Here is a 23,648-nt window from a genome sequence, read left to right on the forward strand (position 1 = left end):
TTCGTCAATATTATTCTCGGAGGCTACCCGGAACATATCCCAGTCCACGTGATCAAAACAATGTTGAAGCGTGGATTCCAATTGGTCAGACCAGCGTTGAATAGTCCTTAGCATGGGTACTTCCTGTTTGAGTTTCTGCCTATAGGAAAGGAGGAGCAAAATGGAGTCATGGTCAGATTTGCTGAAAAGGAAGGCGGGGAGGGCCTTATATGCATCCAGGAAGTTGGAGTAACAATGGTCTAGTGTTTTAGCAGCACGAGTACTACAACCGATATGCTGATAGAATTTAGGCAGCATTTTCCTGAAATTTGCTTTGTTAAAATCCCCAGCTACAGTAAAGGCAGCCTCAGGATATAAGGTTTCCAGTTTGCATAAAGTCCAGTGAAGTTTCTTGAGGGCCGTCGTGGTATCGGATTGAGGGGGGGGTGTACATGGCCGTGATGTACATGGGCGTAATCAAAGTAAATTATTTTGGGAGATAATACAGTCGGCATTTGATTATGAGGTATTCTAGGTCGGGTGAATAAGATTCCACCATGAGTCGTTAATCATGAAACATACACCTCCCCCCTCTTCTTCCCGGAGAGATGTTTATTCTTGTCGGCGCGATGAACTGAGAATCCAGATGGCAGTATATCCCGAGAGAGCCATGTTTCCGTGAACCAGAGTATGTTACAATCCTTGATGTCTCTCTGGAAAGAAACCCTTGCCCTGATCTCGTCAACTTTGTTATCTAGGGACTGAACATTAGCGAGTAATGTACTCAGAAGCGGTGGGTGGTGTGCGCGCCTCCTAAGTCGGACTAGAAGACCGCTCCAAGTACCCCTCTTCCATTGGCGTTGTTTTGGGTCGGCCTCTGGAATCCGTTCAAATGCCCTGGGTGGTGCGAACAAAGTATCCGCTTCGTGATAGTCGTATTCCTGGTCGTAATGCTGGTGAGTTACCGCCGCTCTGATATCCAATAGTTCTTTCCGGCTGTATGTAATAACACATACAATTTTCTGGACTAACAATGTAAGAAATAATACATAAAAATGAAATACTACAACATTTCCTAAGAACTAGAAGCAAGGCAGCCCTCTCTGTCGACGCCATCTTGAAGAGAGGTGGGGAGAGGTGCATTGTTGAGCATGTGTGTGCTGTGTTGTCAGTTTAAAGGAACCCCAAGGCATGTGTTCAAAAGTAGAAACAGTCAAACAGTAGAAAGGGTTGGCACTAGCATGGCCATGTTGTTGGAGTGTCCTTACAAACTGTGGTCATAGCCTTTCTCTCTCTCTATAGTCACTCCCTCCTTTTGACTCCCCATTTAGCCGGTAAACACTGCAGTTTTACTCTGCAATAACATGCCACAAGCACCTAGGTGTACAGTATTGGAGAATGTCCTTACAAACAGGGGTCACAGCTTTGTTACATCTCCCTATAAAGTCCTTATGACTCTCCAGTTAGCCAGAAAACACTACAATTGTACTCTGCAATAAAGTGTCCAGGGCTAGGTTTAGCCATTTGGGTGAGCAATTAGCGAAGTAACGAGCGTCAGTACTCTTTTTCATTCAGCCATTCTGTAGCACAGTCTGCTAAACAAGAAGATTAGTCAACCAATCAGAGTAAAATGAAGTGTGCTGTCCCTTGGCAGTACGGCGCAAGGCGCACGCTCCCAAAATGAACCACTTAGGACTGAAATAGGACCCTTTGAAAACCCAGCACAAAGCAAAAACATTTTTACGACAAATACTCATGAAGAGGAAATTCAAAAACCCTGCAGCTCAGCGTTTTGTCCCTTTTTAAAAAAAGAACTCCCGGTTTGGTTAAGTGGCCTGTGTGTGTGTGTGTGTGTGTGTGTGTGTGTGTGTGTGTGTGTGTGTGTGTGTGTGTGTGTGTGTGTGTGTGTGTGTGTGTGTGTGTGTGTGTGTGTGTGTGTGTGTGTGTGTGTGTGCGTCCGTTTGTGTGTGTGTCTGTGTGTGTGCGCGTGCATGCACATGTGTGCATGAGTGTTTGTATTCTAGCCAGGACCTTGCATTTAATTAAGCCGGCCTCCTCCACTTTCTGCAAGCGTGCATAATCATTCCATCCACTGTGATATCATCTGCTTAATGCGCTATTTTACCATACAGTTAAACCTGGCCAATAAATCTAACAGAGATCTCCTTTAAATAGATGCTGGTTGGCTGAGTAATGTGTGCATTAGATTAGTAGTGGCTGGACCCACCAAACCTCCAAGCTGAGAAAATAGGGATGGGGACTCCCTCCCTCAGGACCACATCTTAACACCTTAGTGCCCCAGATAGCTATGATGATGATGATGACAGTGTACGTGCGTGCATGTGCATGTTTCTGTCCGTCCATCTGTGAATGCTTGTGTGCATCTATGAGTCTCCTCTCTGTCTGGTGACTCACTCTATCCATAGTATTCATCTATGTGTATATCCCAACAGAAATAAAACCATATCCCATTCATTCTTTCTAGCCATAACATCCCTCACTTCACTATTGGCTTCACCATGTGTGGCCCTGTCTATTTTCTCTCCCGAAGCCCCATATCAGAGGTGAAGGTGTGGCTTTTGAAATGGAGACTATGCAATCCACTCAATATCCAATATCAGAGTATCAAGGTTGCAATGCAACGTCAAACCTTTTTCATTTGTGACATTTGCAGTGGACTCAATTATTTCTGTCTCTTCCGTGGAGCACGGTGGAGAGATCCTATGTGACCTCATTATGGAAATGGCAAAGACTGTGTCCCAAATGGCACCGTATACCCTGCATAGTACACTACTTTTGAACCATAGGGCTCAGGTCAAAAATAGTGCACTATATGGTATACACTGAAATGGGTCCCATTTGGAACGCATAGAAAGCAACCAAAGACATGATACAGTGAGTTATGAAATCCAGAGATTATATACAGTACCAGTCAAACGTTTGGACACACCTGCTCATTCAAGGGTTTTTCTTTATTTTTACTATTTTCTACATTGTAGAATAATAGTGAAGACATCAAAACTATGAAATAACACATATGGAATCATGTAGTAACCAAAAAGATTTTAAACAAATCAAAATATATGTTATATTTGAGATTCTTCAAAGTAGCCACCCTTTGCCTTGATGACAGCTTTGCACACTCTTGGCATTCCCTCAACCAGCGTCATGAGGTAGTCACCTGGAATGCATTTCAATTAACAGGTGTGCCTTGTTAAAAGTTAATTTGTGGAATTTCTTTCCATCTTAATGCACTTGAGCCAATCAGTTGTGTTGTGACAAGGTAGGGGTGGTATACAGATGATAGCCCTATTGGTAAAACACCAAGCCCATATTATGTCAAGAACAGCTCAAATAAGGAAAGAGAAACGACAGTCCATCATTACTTTAAGACATGAAGGTCAGTCAAGCCGGAAAATTTCAAGAACTTTGAAAGTTTTTTCAAGTGCAGTTGCCAAAAGCATCAAGCGCTATGATGAAACTGGCTCTCATAAGGACTGCCACAGGAAAGGAAGACCCAGAGTGCAGAGGATAAGTTCATTAGAGTTACCAGCCTCAGAAATTGCAGCCCAAATAAATGCTTCACAGAGTTCAAGTAACAGACACATCTCAACAACTGTTCAGAGGAGACTGTGTGAATCAGGCTTTCATGGTCGACTTTTTTAGGCCAATGAACATTAGACCGGTGGAAATCTGTCCTTTGGTCTGATGAGTCAAAATTTGAGATTTTTGGTTCTATATGTTTTTCAAGAGGACAATGACCCAACACACCTCCAGGCTGTGTAAGGGCTATTTGACCAAGAAGGAGAGTAATGGGGTGCTGCATCAGATGACCTGGCCTCCACAATCACCCGACCTCAACCCAATTGAGATGGTTTGGGATGAGTTGGACCGCAGAGTGAAGGAAAAGAAGGCAACAAGTGCTCAGTATATGTGGAAACTCCTTCAAGACTGTTGTAAAATAATTCCAGGTGAAGCTGGTTGAGTGAATGCCAAGAGTGTTCAAAGCTGTCATCATGGCAAAGGGTGGCTACTTTGAAGAATCTAAAATATTAAATATATTTTAATTTATATAGCACTTTTTTTGGTTACTACATGATTCCATATGTGTTATTTCATAGTGTTTATGTCTTCATTATTATTCTACAATGTAGAAAATAGTAAAAATAAAGAAAAACCCTAGATTTGTTGGTGTGTCCAAACTTTTGACTGGTACTGTATATTTTCCTGTTTTCTTTATCTCTCCAATACAGTACAGGGAGCAGCTAGGACTCATTATTTATTGCTTTCCCTCTCCCTCTCTCTCTCTCCCTAATTGCCCCCTGACCCCCTTTCACCATCTCTCTCTCGTTCTCACATACACACACAAACACACATTCTTAAGATATTCCGTAACAGTGCAGAAGGACTTGTTAACTACCGTGCCGACATTTGTCCTGTGTGTTAGGGAGGGTTAGCAGGGAATAACAGGTGAATTGTGATCTCTTCCCGAAACAACACGACAGACCACAACAAATGTCACAACCGTCAGCATTAATATGAATGATTACAAGGTCACAAATACTTGGTCCCAAAAAGCACACTATTCCCTACATAGTGCACTACCTTTGACCTGGGGCCCATAGGGTTGTGGTCAAAAGTAGTGCAATACTTAGGGAATGGTGTGCCATTTGGGAAGCATCCAAAATTAATTGTTTTCATGTCATGCTTTTAAATTATGTCATTCGTATGAATAATACATATGTTTCTTAGGGAGTTCTAGAAACTGGGGTTGTTCTGTTGTCTTTGATCTAGATGCAGTGACGTCCCTCGGAATGTCCTCCACGGGCTAAAAGGAAAAAATATGAAATGATGAAAGAATGTTATGGAATGATTATGCATGTGATTAAATAATATTGGAGACCCGGAGGGATAAGAAAGTAATTGTGAAATAAAGCATTTCTCCACACTAGAAGATCTGTGCAAGGACCAATTGCTGTCTGTCTCTAGTTGCTGTCTGTCTCTAGACGTTGACAAATGAAGTAATTACATTTGTGTGAATCTGTGGGATTGGTTGTCATTGGATAGTGGAATGGTCTTAGCTAACACTCATTACTGAGATTCACTTGAGGGGCTGATAAATCTGGCAGACTATCATATTAATGAATTTCACCATAATACATTATACCCTATTTTGGTTGATTAAAGGGATTACCTGTTTTTCTATGCTAAATATGATCAATGTTATGTAATTTTCTGTATGGTAGGAGTAACTGCTTTTCCAACCAAACACTATCTTCTACAGCACAAACATTCAGAAACACACACACACACACACACACACACACACACACACACACACACACACACACACACACACACACACACACACACACACACACACACACACACACACACACACACACACACACACACACACACACACACACACACACAGGCAACGCTGACACTATAGTATAGGCTTCTCATTAACATCAAGGAAATGGCACCCTATTTCATATTTACTTCTGACCAGGGCCCATAATGCTCTAGTCAAAAGCAGTGTGCTGTATAGAGAATAGGGTTTCATTTGGGACACAGGCATGATTACAGGATCTCTGTTGTTCCACTGTAATGGGTATTCCATATTCTAACCCCGAGGTGCTCCACTTACTGTAGATAACTCACATGCCATGCCAGTGTCACTGTTACAATTAAACACTTTATCACATGCTTAAGGGTTAGGGACAGGGTTAGAGAGAGAGAGAGGGAGGGAGGGGGGACAGAGGGAGAGAGTTATGAGAAAGGAGGGAGAGAGGGGGGGAGAGAGAAAGAGGGAGTGAGAGAGAGGCAGAGAATGCGAGAGAGGGAGCGAGAGAGAGAGAGAGTGAAAATGAGAGTGAGAGTGAGTGAGAGAGAGAGAGAGAGAGAGAGAGAGAGAGAGAGAGAGAGAGAGAGAGAGAGAGATTCCCTCCATCCAGAAGCTGCCAGGCTTAACCAAGCCATGTTTCACATGTAGAAAAGTATCAGCTGGAATTACACTGCTACAGCTGAATGGATACCTTCAGGCTTCATTTCCTGGTTCTCTCTTACAGAAAATGTCTTATAGGGGTGTCTTATCCCTTCCCTCTCTGTTTCTCTATCTGTTTCTCTCTCTCCTCTATCATTTCTCTTATCTCTCTCTTCTCTCTCTCCCTTTCTTCCTCGCTCTGTCTTTCTTTTTCTTTTCCTTTCCTTTATTCCTCGTAATAATATCACATAACACTATATAAAGTTATCCAGAATGCGTGTGGAATGCCATTTCTTACAATACTCAACTCTGCATTCTGAAATGACATTGTCAGAACAAACAGTAAGACCTACCACAAATGACAGCATGCTGAGATTTGCATATCAAGAAATACCATATAGTCCAATGATTCCAGTCCAGAAATGGCCTATGATTGATGCAAGCCTAAAAAACACCTGTGGGTCCATCAGTAATCGCCGCTGTAATACAATCCGTTGAGACAAGTATCCAGGTAATGCAATTTATGCATACTGCCAAGAGAAGACTGACTGTGCCATTTTACACAGACCTGAGAATGAGCCATACATTTCAACACATGCTCATATCTGACTACGGGTAAAGTGCTGCTGTCCGTCTACCATATAGCTAGATGTAGATGGAACATAGAAGATGGTATGTAGATGTAATTTACCATACAGTGCACTGGATTTATAGCTCTTGTGTTTCAACTACTAAAACATGTCGCAGGTCCACAACCTGTTATAATATCTTCAGATCAACGATCCTAACATTAGCCCTGACAGTCATAACTTAACGATAATGCACTTATTAAAACTTCATAGTATAGGTCTGTTGTCGTGTTAAGCGTGTGTGGGGCTCCATGGCAGGACAGCAACAATTGATTGAATGGAGTTGACTTCAACACCATTAGGTGCCCCAGCAACATGCATCAACCAGGCACGATTCCTTATTCTGCAGATTAACTACCTCTCAGGCACAGAGATTAATGGTCCTGTCTCGTCTAATGTAATATTTGTTTCTACTTCTTGAAGTCTCCACTCCGCTAGTCTCTGTCTCCATCTGACTTTTTCATTGTATTACCTCACACTTTATTCCCAAGACAGACTGAGGATCTGTGGGTCGGTGGACTGAGCATTTTCATCCATCTGCTTTTGTCTCATTGTCTAATGTGTTTTTGTTTTTTTTTGCTGTACGCTCTCTCTCTCTCCCTCTCGCTCTCTATCCACTTTGCTGGCGTCTCCTCTCTGCTCCAGATGTTTTCTGTCGTGGGTCTGTGAGCTGTCTGTCTGTGACAGGGCTAGGGCCCTCCAGGAATTCAAAACGCCATTGTGGCATTTTTTTTTCAAGCGATTGCTTTTTTCAATAATAAAGAGAAGTAGCTCTAACCGTTCTCTGTGAATGGATTTACTCTCCCTCAGCAAATCAAACTGACTTTCTCTTGTTCTCTCTCCAAGTGTCCAGACAGGACCCCAGGTGTATTTGATCCTGTGTGTTTATGTTGTTATAAGTCATTGTGTAACTAAATGATCACTCTATATGTCTATCAATGATCAACTTGTAAGGTACAGTAAAGGCACTAAACCCATCAGTGTGAAATGTCAATACCCATGCATTATGCATGCTGTTTTAATGCCTATCAAAAATATATTACATTTATATCAACTCATGATGTGAGTGACATGCAGCATTTAACCAGAAATCATCTCTATAATTGATGACAGACTCACTGATGCCAGAGCTAAATACAAACACATGTAGGCTAGTTTGTTCACTCATATCATGCTTCATTACCAACATATGTAGACCGACAGTGAAATGGTTACTTACGACGCATGTGAGTGAAATTGATACTTACGACGCATGTGAGTAAAATGGTTACTTACGACGCATGTGACTAATAAAATGTGCTTCGATTCGTTATCAATTACATTTCTGAGAAAGTAAACAAACTAGCTTACATGTGTTTGATGTTACAGTCTGTTTTTCTGTATAGGTGTCAATTACATCAGCTTCCACATTGAGAGACAGAGGCTTTCGAGAGACAACATGGTCTCAATTGAATATGTCAAAAATAGTGACATTGAACCATTGTAGTCATTCATAACCCAAGCTGATATATATTAGTTAGGCTAGAACACAGCACAAGAAACCAGCACTCTACCCTGTGAAACCAACTTAATGTGAACTGCTTCCACAACTATCACCCCTTTATAGGCCCTTTAGAGGCCCCAAGGATCTGTTAACATGTCATCTAGTCAACAAACCTCTCTTGTGGTGACCCTACGCAGGCAGTAGAGGATGTGCAGATTTCAGAAGCTACAGTGTCACTGCTAATCGAGTTGTGAAAACAGAGCTACAAGTATCCACAATATCCATCTCTTTAAGTCATTTAACATACAAGCTGGTAGTTTATAGTGTAACAGATTTGATTTTCTCAAAAAACACAATGTAAATGTCTGCATAATTTCCAATCCCCCATCTATATATATTTTTCTTATTTTCTCAAATATCTTTTAATTCTTATTTTTTTCCCCCTAACCCTACCACCCTCATGTATTTGGAGTAAACTAATGGACAACAATACTTAGGCTTCTACTTCCAGCTTATACATACTATATACATTTTGCAGACATGGTACATTTTACACTAGTTGTCTTTTTTATTTATTTTTATCCTTCAGCTACCCTCAACCCCTCCCATTTCTTATGTTTGTTATTCTTTGTTTGTTGTGGTCATCTGTAAACATAAACAACCGTGGTGACAGAGATGGATTGTCACGCTGGTTTATTTCATTAAGCTATTCTCCTGGGTGTTTCCAAAATGAATTGTTGGAACAGATGGAGCCAATAAATAAGATGTTGATATGTAGAAGATGGACACTGGGCTTGTAATTGAATAGCGTGTCTTTATTTGTCCTAGGTGTTACCAGGTATGAGGTATTGGAATAGCAGATTGAAAAGGCAATAATCATTGATTTTCCCATTACACAGAGAACTACATAGAATTTTGTGTTGTCTCTCTGAATTCATTTTGTTTTTACTTTTATCCTGGACCAAAGTAACAGGATCATTCCTCCTCTAGAAGACTGGATTTATAAGCAATTAGAAACAATCAATATTCCGATATAATTGAGCTACATCCAGCAATATCAAAGACACATCTGATCATGTTCATGAACTTATTTTAGGATCATCAAAGGGATAGTTTGTTAAAGATAATCGTGAAGGAATTTGATCAGACTTGGATTCCATCGGTGGTACTCTGGTAATACAGGGCAATGGAAAAGACACAGTATTTGAACCACATCCACCAATATCACGAGGCCAATAAATATCAAAGACAAATCATAAAAGTGATCATCAGATAATGGACGTGATCAGTATCAGCAGTAGATTACTATGTCATCAGTGAGAAGCATTACTCTGTTACCACACTGCTCTGATGGATGCTCACACATTATACCAACTAGGAATTCATCACTTAACAATATTTTATGAGTCACAAAATCTTCATCTTCTGCCAACATTTCTCTGGCCCATCTGTGATACATACATTAACGCCACAGAGCTGAGGAACTTTCTCCACATCCTATATGACCCATGGTCACACCATTTGGTAAAGTAGCTCCATTTTCCACACGGAGATCCGATATGTTCTTTATTTCTCCTTTCTGTTGGTGAAAACTTCAACACGTTTGATAGTTATAGATGTACATATGGACAGTGGCTCAATGTCTATACCCAGAAAAATGCCCTTCATGCAATGCCAGAAATAGAATAAGATGTTCAAATGCAGGCTTGTTTACCTACTAGTACTGCTTGGATTTTGAGGGCAGTTCCTTTTCATCTTGCTGCAGAGATTTCAAACACATTGATGTCTCAGGCAAGTTTCTCAGGCTAGGTATCAGGGACTTGGGTTATCAGATGATATCGTACTGGGTTTTCTCCATGAACGCCCTGAGGGCTGAGTCTACAGTACTGAGGCTACAGCAGGCTACAGAAGGCTGTGTTCCCCATGCAGCGTTGGAAGGCCAGTACAATATTATTGATTCAGGTAGAGCAGATTGAGACATGTAGATAAACAAACAGAACAGAGAGCATTAGAAGATGCTTAGTCTAAGACAGTGGGATATCTGTGGGTGTGTGTGCTGGTGTTGGAGTGAGCCGGGTATACAGTGTGCTGAGTGATGTGTATGCTGAGAATGTGGGTGTGAGTCAGTGGGTGTCTAAAGTGAATGGGAATGTGTGGTGGGCTGTAATGACTACTGAAGATGTGTGGGGCGGTAGTGACTCATAGTAGTGTGTTATAGGGGCTGGTGGTGCGGTCGGCCTATCTCTGACAGCAGGTGTTACATCAGGACCAGGCATGATTCATCTGCTACTGCTGGATTTGACCCTGAGGGTGGGAGGTGCAGCAGGAGAGAAGGGACAAACTGTACAGGCTTCCCTTTACCCACCTTCTCCCTCTCTGCTCTCTCTCACGATCAGAGTAAGCACCCTGAGAAACAATATGCTCCTGAGATCCTACTTATAGACAGTCTCCCACACAACACACTGAAACAGCACACACACACACAAACACACTAACACACTTTTCCCATTCAGATACATGTAGTGATAATGATCCAGCAGCATCAAAAATCCCAACCTAACCTCCCAGTACAGCTTGTTAATGGCCCGGCGTTTGTTCTACTTTGCACGTTCACACCATCTGACTGATATTCATGTGTTAACCCCACAGAGGACCCCAGTCACACATGTTCCTATGATTCTAACTAGCACTGGGCTAACGTTATTGGCATTTAGACTTGTATCTCTATGGCCTCATCGTTAGCACTTCAACGCCAACAAGCAGAGCCAATGAATGAGTAATACTAATATCACTGGAACAAACAAACAAACGCATCTCGAGTCACATCCAGAGGAGGGAGCTACAGTGCACTGAAAAAACTGTCTCTATTACTAAATATATTTGTGTGTAATTGACTTAAAAACAAATAAATATTATCAGTGGATAAGGACATATTTTAAACTTAATCAGGACATCCATGGGAATGAACTAACTTCAGTCTTTGACATGCTGTTGGTGAATTAAGCTGAAGTGTCATCTCTGGTATGCAGCCTTTTGTGTGTCTCTCTCTCTCTCACACACACACACACACACAGACACATGCACACACTCCCTCACTCTCTCCTCCCTCTCTAACTTTCTCTCTCTTTCTCGCTCTCTCCTGCTCTCTCTATCGTTTTCCTGTTCTCTCTCTCCTGCTCTCTCTATCGTTTTCCTGTTCTCTCTCTCCTGCTCTCTCTCTCTCCTGCTCTCTCTATCGTTTTCCTGTTCTCTCTCTCCTGCTCTCTCTATCGTTTTCCTGTTCTCTCTCTCCTGCTCTCTCTCTCTCCTGCTCTCTCTATCGTTTTCCTGTTCTCTCTCTCCTGCTCTCTCTATCGTTTTCCTGTTCTCTCTCTCCTGCTCTCTCTATCGTTTTCCTGTTCTCTCTCTCCTGCTCTCTCTATCGTTTTCCTGTTCTCTCTCTCCTGCTCTCTCTCTCTCCTGCTCTCTCTATCGTTTTCCTGTTCTCTCTCTCCTGCTCTCTCTCTCTCCTGCTCTCTCTATCGTTTTCCTGTTCTCTCTCTCCTGCTCTCTCTATCGTTTTCCTGTTCTCTCTCTCCTGCTCTCTCTTTTCTCTCCTGCTCTCTCTATCGTTTTCCTGTTCTCTCTCTCCTGCTCTCTCTCTCTCCTGCTCTCTCTATCGTTTTCCTGTTCTCTCTCTCCTGCTCTCTCTATCGTTTTCCTGTTCTCTCTCTCCTGCTCTCTTTCTTGCTCTCTCTCTCTCTCTCTCTCCTGCTCTCTTTCTTGCTCTCTCTCTCTCTCTCTCTCCTGCTCTCTTTCTTGCTCTCTCTCTCTCTCCTGCTCTCTTTCTTGCTCTCTCTCTCTCCTGCTCTCTTTCTTGCTCTCTCTCTCTCTCTCCTGCTCTCTTTCTTGCTCTCTCTCTCTCTCTCCTGCTCTCTTTCTCGCTCTCCCCTGCTCTCTTTCTCGCTCTCTCCTGCTCTCTTTCTCGCTCTCTCCTGCTCTCTCTATCGTTTTCCTGTTCTCTCTCTCTCTCTCTCTCTCTCTCTCTCTCTCTGCTCTCTCTCTCTCTCTCTCTCTCTCTCTCTCTCTCTCTCTCTCTCTCTCTCTCTCTCTCTCTCTCTCTCTCTCTCTCTCTCTCTCTCTCTCTCTTTCTCTCTCACTCTCAGCTGTGTCTGTGCAGATCTCACAGTGAGATGCTAATTTTGAGAGACAGTTACCATATGAGTCACAGTCATAATCACAGCCCTTCCATTTATTTCCTCTCAGCCGCTTACGGTCACACTCGTAAGCAAATAGGTGTCACTCGGAGCATGCACTGGTGTGTGTGTGTGTGTTTATGGTCAATAATATACAAAGTCAGATGACATTGCTCTGTAATATATGCTAATTACAACATAGACTAGATTCTCTTTAGCCCAATATACTGTAGGACACCTCGCATGGATGTCCTAGATGGCTACAATGATGAGCCTGGAAAATAATTGGCTAATTGTTTTAGGGGGTAATTGTTTCCAAAACTCCTGTTACTGAAAGCATATCTATAATCTGTAACTCCTTGTCCGTCCATCCGGAATGTATAATGTGTGCATATCTGTGTAGGAACAGACTGAGACAAACTTTTCTCCAAACCGGCCCCAATAACTCTGCTGTGTTATAGGTCCCAGTTTGGATTTTTTGGGGGAGGCTCAGATGGTTTCTATACAGATAGCCACACATTATACAATCGGGATTATACAAGGAGTTAAGGTTTATAGATATGCCTTCAGTAACAGGATTTTCAGAAACAAGTACCGCCTTAAAACATTTTGACAGTTATTTTCCAAGCTATATATGGCTAGATTGTCCTTATTTTAATGCTGCCATTTCCTGACAAACATTATCTGAAGACTGGGCGATATGGCCCAAATATCATATCATTATATATATGTAACATTCTTTACAGTGTGACGGTATTTGACGGTATTTTATGTTTTTGAATAGTAAAAGTTCTAAATATGCTTCATGAGTAGTTCATGACCCTAGGGTGGCCACACAAATTAAAAGTGATTTCAATGGGGCTTTCTCCATTCTGATTGTTTTATTTTGTTCAATCCAACTCCAACAACAACATTTTCATGAATTCCATCATTTCCTGCACTCATTTGTTAGCATTTCCACACTGTGCCACCGTGTTACGTCCTGACCAGTAAAAGGGGTTATTTGTTATTGTAGTTTGGTCAGGGTGTGGCAGGAGGTGTTTGTTTTGTGTGGTTCGGGTTTTTTGGTTTATGTTCTACATTTTCTATTTCTATGTGTTTATCTAGTTTTCTATTTCTATGTTGGGGTTTTGGTAGGCCCTCCAATTAGAGGCAGCTGGTTGTCGTTGTCTCTAATTGGAGGCCATATTTAGTTGGGGTTTGTTTCACTTGTGTTTTGGTGGGTGGTTGTTTCCTGTATAGTCTGTGCACCATACGGGACTGTTTTCGTAGTTTGTTTTGTTTAAGTGTTTTTTCCTTCAATAAAGAAGAAGTAGATCAATATACCCGCTGCATTTTGGTCCACTTTTTACGACGCCCGTGACACACCGTGCATGATATGGGCAAAATATCTAGGCCTAATTAAATGGTGAACTGTTGGAATCATGGAAATAGAATGCTTATTCTAACACTATAGCTGGAATATACACTAAGTGTCCCAAAAATTTGGACACCTTCCTAATACTGAGTTGCACCACCTTTGCCCTCAGAACAGCCTGAATTCGTCAGGGCATGGACTCTGCAAGGTGTCAAAAGCATTCCACAGAGATGCTGGCACTTGTTGACTACAATGCTTCCCCCAGTTGTGTCAAGCTGACTAGATGTCCTTTGGGTGGGGCACCATTCTTGATACACACAGAAAACTGTTGAGCGTGAAAAACCCAGCAGCATTGCAGTTCTTGACAAACTCAAGCCGGTGCGCCAGGCACCTACTACCAGGCACGTACATATTTTGTCTTGCCCATTCACCCTCTGAATGGCACACATACACAATCCATGTCTCAATTGTCTCCAGGCTTAAAAATCCTTATTTAAAGTGTATCCTCACCTTCATCTACATTGATTGAAGTCGATTTAATAGGTTACATCAAAAAGGGATCATAGCTTTCACCTGGATCCACCTGGTCAGTATATGTCATGGAAATAGCAGGTGTCCCGAATGGTTTGTATACTCAGTGTAGTGGGCAGCACTTTGAATATATTGTTCTTTGACATGACAATGAATGAAAAAGCCAGGGAGGAACTATTGTGAAAGAGTAGGAACCAAAGTGTTGGTCAGTGTTTCCTAGAGGACCCTCATTAGATGTTAGATTACATGTTTTCTCTTATTTCATGTAGCTAGCGCAAGCTAACATATTTATGCTTTGTCTATTCCTCTCTGATTTAGAAGATACCATTGCACAAGCAATATGCTGATCTTTGCCTACACCAGAACTGGTATCAGGCTGTATGAGCTAGCTATGTTTGCTTTGACTATTTGTACATTTAGCAAGCTAGCTAGCTAGCTTACTTACATTAGCGGCTAAAATGTATTTTACCCACAACTTGCTAAGAAAAGACAAACTAGCTGTTTGCAGACAGTAAGATACACAAACTAATAGTGTAAATATAGAACACTTGTGGATTTATATTAAGAACCAAAGTGGAAATCAACTTTGTTGTTAACATCTTGTTGCATCTGACCATGCATACAGTGTGACGGCATGGCAAGTGCTCGTGACTCCCTGGTTGTTTGGTTGAGCAACAACTTGAGTGACGGGGCAGAGCTTGGTGTGGGAAGCGCATGGGGAAGCGACTTGCAGGAGGAAAGAGAGAGAGAGACTACTCGAGTAGCAAATGGAGTCAACTAAAAAAACTGACATTACACGTGCCAGTGTGGCGTGTCACATTTAACAAACCAAATACTGAAATATCGTTATAGAAGGTAAAGTAAAAACCCATAACGGTCCGTGCATCACTACTGGTAAAATACAGTACACCGCCCAGCCCTAGTCCAAACCCTCTCATCCAGCTGATGTAATCACACACAGGCTGTACTTTCATCTCATACCCAGCATAACAATTATGGATCAGCTCTGGCTATGTTTCTGTTCTGTGACTCACAGAAGAGAACCATGTCATCTGTTGGTCAGCCAGTCCAGTCAGGTTCTGAGATTCATGTCAGAGACCACAAGTAGGTCAGGGCACTGCTTCAGAAGCCATTTTGGATAGGGGGAAGAGTGCAGGAGAGACAGGTCAAGGTAGACAGGAGAGTACAGTAGAGGCAGCCTAGGACGAGAGAGACAGGACTGGACAGGAAACGGGTAAGGACAGACAAGAGGGACAAGCCAGGACAAGGAAAGGGACAGCGGAAGGAGTCAGACCATGGTAGAAAAGACAAGCCAGGAGGGAAGAAATGTACAAAAACAGGTAGGTCAGGACAAAAGGGAAGAGACAGAGAGGAGAAAGTGAGGCAAAGAAGAAATCATCAAGGAAAGGGACACAGGAAACAAGTGTAAAATCAAGTTAGAGACAAACAGCTGTTTAACAGTAGGGAGGATCAGTACGGCTCTGTAGACTGCTGACCAGAGCAAACAGACAACATTGCAGAAGAGAACCTCCCTCTACATTTTTTTTCTTCATCTCATCAATACCAGAATATGTGGGGAATCTAGTTTCAGGCTTTTCTTTTACACCTGCTACGTTAGGTTTCCACCAAGGAAGAGTTGCTACGCACACACTTAAACACACAGACACACACTGATCTGAAACATCCAGAGCAACACTGGCCACTGATTAAACAGCCACAGTCTCTATATGATCGAAACACACAGGCCGTTCATTCTCAACACAAAAAAGAAGAAAATGAAAAACAGATTCAATTCCCTCCTCGACTTTTGCTGCAGCCTATAATGAACCTAAGACCCTGGAAGAGGAGACGAAATTAGTCCCATGTAGCTCAGTTGGTAGAGCATGGCTCTCGGGAATGCCAGGGTTGTTGGTGAAGTGCAATGGGGGCCCAGGAGGGAAATGTATGCATTCACTACTGTAAATCGCTCTGGATAAGAAGCTCTGCTAAATTACAAGAATGTTCAATGAAATTCTAGCGAAAAGGAGGGATCTGTTTTTGTGGTAAATGTGCCCCTAGACAACGGAATTATTATGTTAGTCATTAGCTTAAGTGCTAATAAAATAGCTTAGCTTGTAATACGCTTATCGTGGTTAATGCACAACGAATGCCTCCTTTCCCATACATTTTCACACAGTGCCAGCTGGAGATCACTCTCAACTGAATAATACTGGCATGGCATGCAATCCTTTCATGGCCAGAATACACAGATGAGTTAGGGCCGGCCAAGAATGTCTCTCTCTCTTAGATTACATTTTATCTCAATGAGACTAACCTGGGTGGGCTAAATAAAGATGAGATAAAATAAATAATTTTTCATTCATGGTATTTTCTTCATTTAATGATGATGATGATGAAGCTTCCACCTGGTGAGTCTATCACAGTCCAGTGCAATCCAACTGCAACCAGGTGAAATACGGCAATGATCTAATAGCACAAATAGTGGCTGATGCACGATTGTCCTTTCCACAGGATGATGGTAATGATGTAAGCCGCCAACTTGACAATTCCACACATCCAACAGAGTGAGTGTGCTCCTCTTATTATAAACTGTGTCCGTATAAGGAAATTATTTGTTGCCTGTGTGTGTGTGTGTGTGTGTGTGTGCGCGCGCGCGCAATTGTGCATACGTGCGTTTGAAACGATATTAGTTCGACTGCAATGACAAAACCAATAACCCTTGAAGTGATTTCCGATATTGCTGTCGCATAATTTTCATGTCAAAGCGGTAGACAGTGACACCACGGTCACCCTATAGTCTACCGCAGCAGCACTTTATCAATATGAACCAATATGACCAGGGAAAACGAGCCAGAGCTAGACTTACCGCAGTAGATGATTAAGATGCTGGTCAACAGTATCATAACCCAGAAAGTTGAAGACATCCTTGGCCAGGGGCTGGCATCCTTACGTTTAGTCAACCTTAAAGCTGGAGCCATTGAACAGAGCGATACCCTCTCACAAAAATAAAAAGTAATTTCACCAGCCAGGTCTTCCTCTCACGAAGCGCCTCTCTCCACGTGTAATCCTTGGAAAAAACATGTTGAGAACGAACCTCTCATTGCAAAAGCTCTCATATGGATATGCAGCCGGTGCGTAAAAAAGGTAGCATCTTCTTGAGGTTGACGAAAAAAGGTGTCTTGGAACGCTTGGGAACTCGCATGTGACGCAATTAAATGTTTCGTATTCCAAAAAGAACCTACTTCTTACTGATATTTGTAGAAGTAATAGGTTAGTTCAGGAGAATCAGGAGAATAGGTTTGGCATCCTGAAATCGCAGTATGATCTCCAAAAATGATTGCTATAAAGGACTGAAAGATGCAATCACGTGTACCGCAACGTCGTAAAGCTCCTCTAATTCAACTGTGGTAGAGGATGTGTGAATCGTTTAGGCTCCCATGTAAAGAAAAACACTGGAAATATGTAGTTCGTCAACAATGTCATTTTAAATCTGATAAAGAATAGCATATGGGATCTACCCTAGAAAGAAAGTCCTTGGAGATCACAAGTCACTATCGACTGTCCTCAAACCCAAACTTGTAGATGACCACCATCATGCGCACCGTTATTCTATACTGGCAGAATAAAACGGAGGATGGGGAGAGAAATAACGAGTTAGAGAGTGTGAGAGAAGTAGAGAGTGAGCGCAGAATGCGTTGTAAATTCCCTCCAAATGATTTTGAGACTAGAATGTGCATTATATAGCTGGAATAAAATAATGTTCCGAAAAATAAAACTACATCTGAAATCTATCCCCAATAAACATCTAATAATACGGTTCTTGGTGTATGTACAGGACATACAGCAAGCAGCCCTCCCTAAACTCACATACTGGGATGCTCACAGGTGGCGTGTGTATGTGTTGATTTTTAGGATAGAGTACAGGCTGTATCTGTTAGTGCATTTCCTGGAAATAATCAAAATCACACACATACATATCAAACACAACATTGTTTCATCTGTACTGAACATAGTTTATGTCCTATAGTGTAGAAACATATCAAGAATGTCAGAGGACGTTACTTGATTGATAGTGCCTAAACATATCATTTATTGGGAAGAAATCCCATAGCAACTGTGTCCAAGCCGGCCCTAACTCGAAGTTCAGCCCCACTTCTACTGGACAGCGCCCCGACTGCATATCAGCACCACGTGTCTACTGGACAGCGCCAGTGATGGTCGCATAGCAGAAGAGAAGTGGTGTACATTTTTGTTTTTATGGTATGAGCCACTATGCATTGATGACCATGTATTAACGACCTGATTCATTATATCTAATTAATTAATGCCCTTTATTCGAAATATTATATTTTTTTTATAGTAGGGATTGTATTTTTACGATAAGGCAGTGTGTGGGCCATAGCATCTTTGAGTGGTTTATAGGCCTATCTCTTGGTTAGCATTGGCCTACAAACCATTCAAAGACACTATGAACGGGGCCCACATACTGCCTTACCATAAATATAGAATCCCTATTAGAAAAATTATTATATTTCTATGAGCCTTACTCTCTTACATACTTCAGTGATCTGAAAGACCCAGAACTCAGAGTTATGCTTAGTTATTCTAACAGACAAGCACTGAGTCTGAATAATATTTTCCACTACATCAATTCCCCCTTCCCCCCTCTCTCTTCCCACATCAGGACTTAAGCATTTAAAATTCTAAGCCTGTTTTAAATGGAAAGCAGTGCATGAATAGATAGTTGGAATGAGAGCCAGAGAGAGACAGAGAGAGAGAGAGAGAGAGAGAGAGAGAGAGAGAGAGAGAGAGAGAGAGAGGGGAAGGGAGAGAGAACGTTTGGCACGGTGCCCGCACTATGCTGGCAGTGGATCAGGTACAGCGGGCCTGGCCGCGCCTTGGCACGAGGCACACTCACCCAGCGCTCGCTGCATTAATTCCAGCCAGGAGACAGGGCAGGAGGTGTGGCCTACATATGTTTTTCACTCCCTCACTTTTTTCGGGATTTTTTTTCCAAGCACCAAATGTACAGTCTGTTGATAAGGGTAGAAATGACTAGGGATGAATAAACAGGGGTGTGGTAGAAAAGATAAACCTTGTTGTGAATGAGTTGCTTAAGCTACAACCCATGACCGATGGCATTCCCCTGTTATAGCGTAATCACAGCACATTTATTCTGAGTATTGACAGGGAGAAGCTTGATCACATAAGCATCGTCCATACAGAAATAGGCCTATATAGTTCATTCAAAAATCAGGTATTAATCATCCAATTAGCATTTTGTTATTCTGAAAGTGTGACCAAAGCTCTTCTTGTATTCTCTTCCTAAAAGTTTGTGTTAGAGTTTGAAAACTCTATGTCTCCCTATTCCAGTACACTAACTTTGCTCTCAAACATTCTCAGGTCACAATCTTCAGATTTTACAGATTCCTTCCTGAAGTTTTGGTATTCGTTTTTGGGTTGTGTCCTATGGTGCGAAGACAGGGTTCTGTCCTGGGCTTATCTGTTCTGTATAAAACCCAGACCCAGGCTGTGTCCCAAATGGATGGCTATTCCAAATACAGTGCACTCCTTTGACCAGGGCCCATATTAGATGCACTATGAAGGGAATGGGGTGTAATTTGGGATGCAGTCCTAGCACTCCCTGTGGTGCTTCTGTTCTGTTAATACACCACTTAGTAGGGAGCCTCTCCTGATGCTACCTCGCGCATCCGTCTGTGATATAGTGCATCCCAAATGGCACCCTATTTCCTACAGAGTGCACTACTGTTGACCAGAGCCTGGTCAAAAGTAGTGCATTATATAGGCAAAAGGGTGCCATTGGCTACGCAGGCTTAGACCAACCTGACCTTCTCTCTCTGCTACTCTCTGCTATCCCTTTGATCTGGCTAGACGTGATGACTTCCTCTTTATTGGGTATGGCTGGATGGTGAAGTGCCTCTGAACTCAGCGTGTCGCCCACTAAACTACGCAGGCCTACTGAGGACACTTCCTGGTGGGAGAGATTTACTATGCAAACCTACTAAGTGGTGAGCCATGGTTAAAACAGAGCCAGGCCATTAGAGAGGAATAGTATTACAGCTACAGTAATATTGGTGTTTGGTGAAGTTGTCCCTAGTCACTGACCTTGGGTCTGTTCAGCATTTTCCCCACTAATGGTTAAGGCTGGAGAAGATAATACTAGCTCTGTACCTAAACGTCCCCCTGGAGCACACTATATTGTTCAAACAGGATCTCACTAATTCACTTTGATTCTTAAGGATCATGAGGTCCATGAGAAATGCAATCCATCCATGCATATCAGCTTAATCAGATAGAATTTGTTCTCTACTGCACTTGGAGATTTCAGAATAAATATATTTGTATGACGTTGTATCCAGCAGGATAGACCCGCTTGTCTCTGGTGTCTGTAGTTATAGTCTGCTACAGAGGACCTCCCAAATTAAGCCTCCAAACACATTCATTATCATGTTTGAGAAAGTCAAGTGGGTTGTTTCTAGCTGAATGTACTAGTTCAAAACACAGTAATTATATATGGGTAGACTTGAATGTCTTTAGTTTTTTTATTTAATTCATCACTTTATTCAGGATAAGGCCTACTCTGCATCCCAAATGGCACTGTATACCCTATAGCGCACTACTTTTGACCAAAGCCCTACTTAGGGAATAGGGTGCCATTTGAGACGCAAACATAAACATCCTGTACAATGTACAATACTAGCAGCCGGAACATACTGTAACAACATAATTAAACAGTGTCATGTTCCAATGCTTCCAAAACTGGAATTTTCTATGAATACCTGAGCGCCAGCCAGGGTGACCGGGGCACTGGGCTGTGATGTGTGCGTGTGTTTTACTGTGTGTGTGTTTGTGTGTATTTGTGTGTGTTTGTGTGTGTGTGTGTGTGTGTGTGTGTGTGTGTGTGTGTGTGTGGCCCCTGATGTCTCTCTGCTCATATTGTGGGTGCTCAGTGATATGTTACATTGGCGAGTGAGAGAGCTGAGAGAAAGAGAGAGAGAGAGAGAGAGAGAGAGAGAGAGAGAGAGAGAGAGAGAGAGAGAGAGAGAGAGAGAGAGAGAGAGAGAGAGAGAGAGAGATGGTAATTACTAAAGCCTGGTTCATCTTCGAAAACGTCATGCTAAGGTGAAAATGCAGTCCTTATGGCACTGCACAGTCCACATAACAATTGCCTGATAATCTAGACCAGTGGTTCCCAATCTTTTTATAGTCCCATACCCTTCAAACATTCAACCTCCAGCGCACTCTCAAATGTTGTTTTTACCATCATTGCGAGCCATCACACACTCTATACAATACATATATTAAACATAAGAATGAGTGTGAGACTTTCGGTGACGCAACTTAGGAAATGGCTGCCTAGTTTTTCGTACAGCACATCAGTTTGGTATTTCCCCCCTAAATTCAAGCATTTACTCTGAGCCTTATAATAACTTACACAAAATGGAAAAGGGGAACATAGGAAAAGGTTGTGGAGCTGCAACAATAGCCCGTAACAAGACAGCGGAAGATACAGTGGCAAGAAAAAGTATGTGAACCCTTTGGAATTACCTGGACTTCTTCATAAATTGGTCATAAAATTTGATCTGATCTTCATCTAAGTCACAACAATAGACAAATACAGTCTGCTTAAACTAGAACAGACAAACAATTATATGTTTTCATGTCTTTATTGAACGCACCATGTAAACATTCACAGAGCACGGTGGAAAAAGTATGTGAACCCTTGGATTTAATAACTGCTTGACACTCTTTTGGAAGCAATAACCTCAACCAAACGTTTTCTGTAGTTGCGGATCAGACCTGCACAACGGCCAGGAGGAATTTTGGACCATTCCTCTATACAAAACTGTTTCAGTTCAGCAATATTCTTGGGATGTCTGGTGTGAACCGCTTTCTTGAGGTCATGCCGCAGCTTCTCAGTCGGGTTGAGGTCAGGACTCTGACTGGGCCACTCCAGAAGGCATATTTCATTCTGTTGAAGCCATTCTGTAGTTGATTTACTTCTGGGTTTTGGGTCGTTGTCCTGTTGCATCACCCAACTTCTGTTGAGCTTTAATTGGCAGATAGCCTAACATTCTCCTGCAAAAGGTCTTGATAAACTTGGGAATTCATTTTTACGTCAATGATAGCAAGCTGTCCAGGCCCTGATGCAGTAAAGCAGCTCCAAACCATGATGCTCCCTTCACCATACTTTACAGTTGGCATGAGGTTTTGGTGTTGGTGTGTTGTGGCTGATTTCTCCACACATAGTGTTTTGTGTTCCTTCCTTCCAAACAACTCAACTTTAGTTTCATCTGTGTTTCATCTGTCCACAGAATATTTTGCCAGTAGCGCTGTGGAACATCCAGATGCTCTTTTGAGAACTTCAGACATGCAGCAATGTTTTTTTTTGACAGCAGTGGCTTCTTCCGTTGTGTCCTCCCATGAACACCACTCTTGTTGAGTGTTTTACATACCGTAGACTCATCAACAGAGATGTTAGCATGTTCTATAGATTTCTGTGAGTCTTTAGCTGACACTCTAGGATTCTTCTTAACCTCATTGAGCATTCTGTGCTGTGCTCTTGCAGTCATCTTTGCAGGATGGCCACTCCAAGGGAGAGTAGCAACAGTGCTGAACTTTCTCCATTTATAGACAATTTGTCTTACCGTGGATTGATGAACATCAAGGCTTTTAGAGATACTTTTGCAACCCTTTCCAACTTTATGCAAGTCAACAATTCTTCATCTTAATCTTCTGAGATCTCTTTTGTTCGAGGCATGGTTCACATCAGGCAATGCTTCTTGTGAATAGCAAACTCAAATGTTGTGAGTGTTTTGTATAGGGCAGGGCAGCTCTAACCAACATCTCCAATCTCGTCTCATTGATTGGACTCCAGGTTAACTGACTCCTGACTCCAATTAGCTTTTGGAGAAGTCATTAGCCTAGGGGTTCACATACTTTTTCCAACCTACACTGTGAATGTTTAAATGATGCATTCAATATAGACAAGAAAAATACAATAATGTGTGTGTTATTAGTTTAAGCACACTGTGTTTGTCTGTTGTGATTTAGATGAAGATCAGATGTAATTTTATGACCAATTATGCAGAAATCCAGATAATTCCAAAGGGTTCACATACTTTTTCTTGCAACTGTATAATCGTCGACAAAACAAAGATGGCTAATGCTAGCGCAAATAAGCTAGCAGCTGCAAAAGAACCCTCATTTCGTGAGGTGATAAAAGAGGAATTAAGCGAGGTGCTCACAGGCTTACGAGAGGAACTTCGAGAAGATGTACGAAAATAACTAAATGAGTTCAAGAAGGACATTAACCAGAAACTTGAATAAAACAAAGAAGAACTTCACAGCATATCTACAAGAACGGGGGATACATAACAGCGCATTGGGGAAACGAACACATGGAACACTGCAGTCAAGGAAATACTTGAAAAGTATTTGAAAAGCCATCACGCACTACAGGCAAAAGTGACAGAACTCTAAG

The 23,648-nt window shown here is 42.0% G+C and overlaps 1 protein-coding gene across 2 annotated transcripts in view; it reads right to left on the reverse strand.

The window, feature by feature from the left end:
• The window catches only part of tafa5a (TAFA chemokine like family member 5a), a 172,868-nt gene extending 155,131 nt beyond the window's left edge, over window positions 1-17,737 (reverse strand). The window contains exon 1 of one of the 2 annotated variants that reach the window (XM_014152786.2): window positions 17,010-17,725. In XM_014152786.2, the coding sequence (XP_014008261.1) occupies window positions 17,010-17,121 (112 nt within the window). In that variant the 5' untranslated portion in view covers window positions 17,122-17,725. Of the gene's footprint in view, window positions 1-17,009 lie in introns of both variants that reach the window. The other variant, XM_014152787.2, reaches the window with a different exon arrangement.
• Between the last annotated feature and the right edge of the window lie 5,911 nt (window positions 17,738-23,648).

Source organism: Salmo salar, chromosome ssa17, assembly GCF_905237065.1.
Source record: "Salmo salar chromosome ssa17, Ssal_v3.1, whole genome shotgun sequence".
NCBI classification, from domain to species: domain Eukaryota; kingdom Metazoa; phylum Chordata; class Actinopteri; order Salmoniformes; family Salmonidae; genus Salmo; species Salmo salar.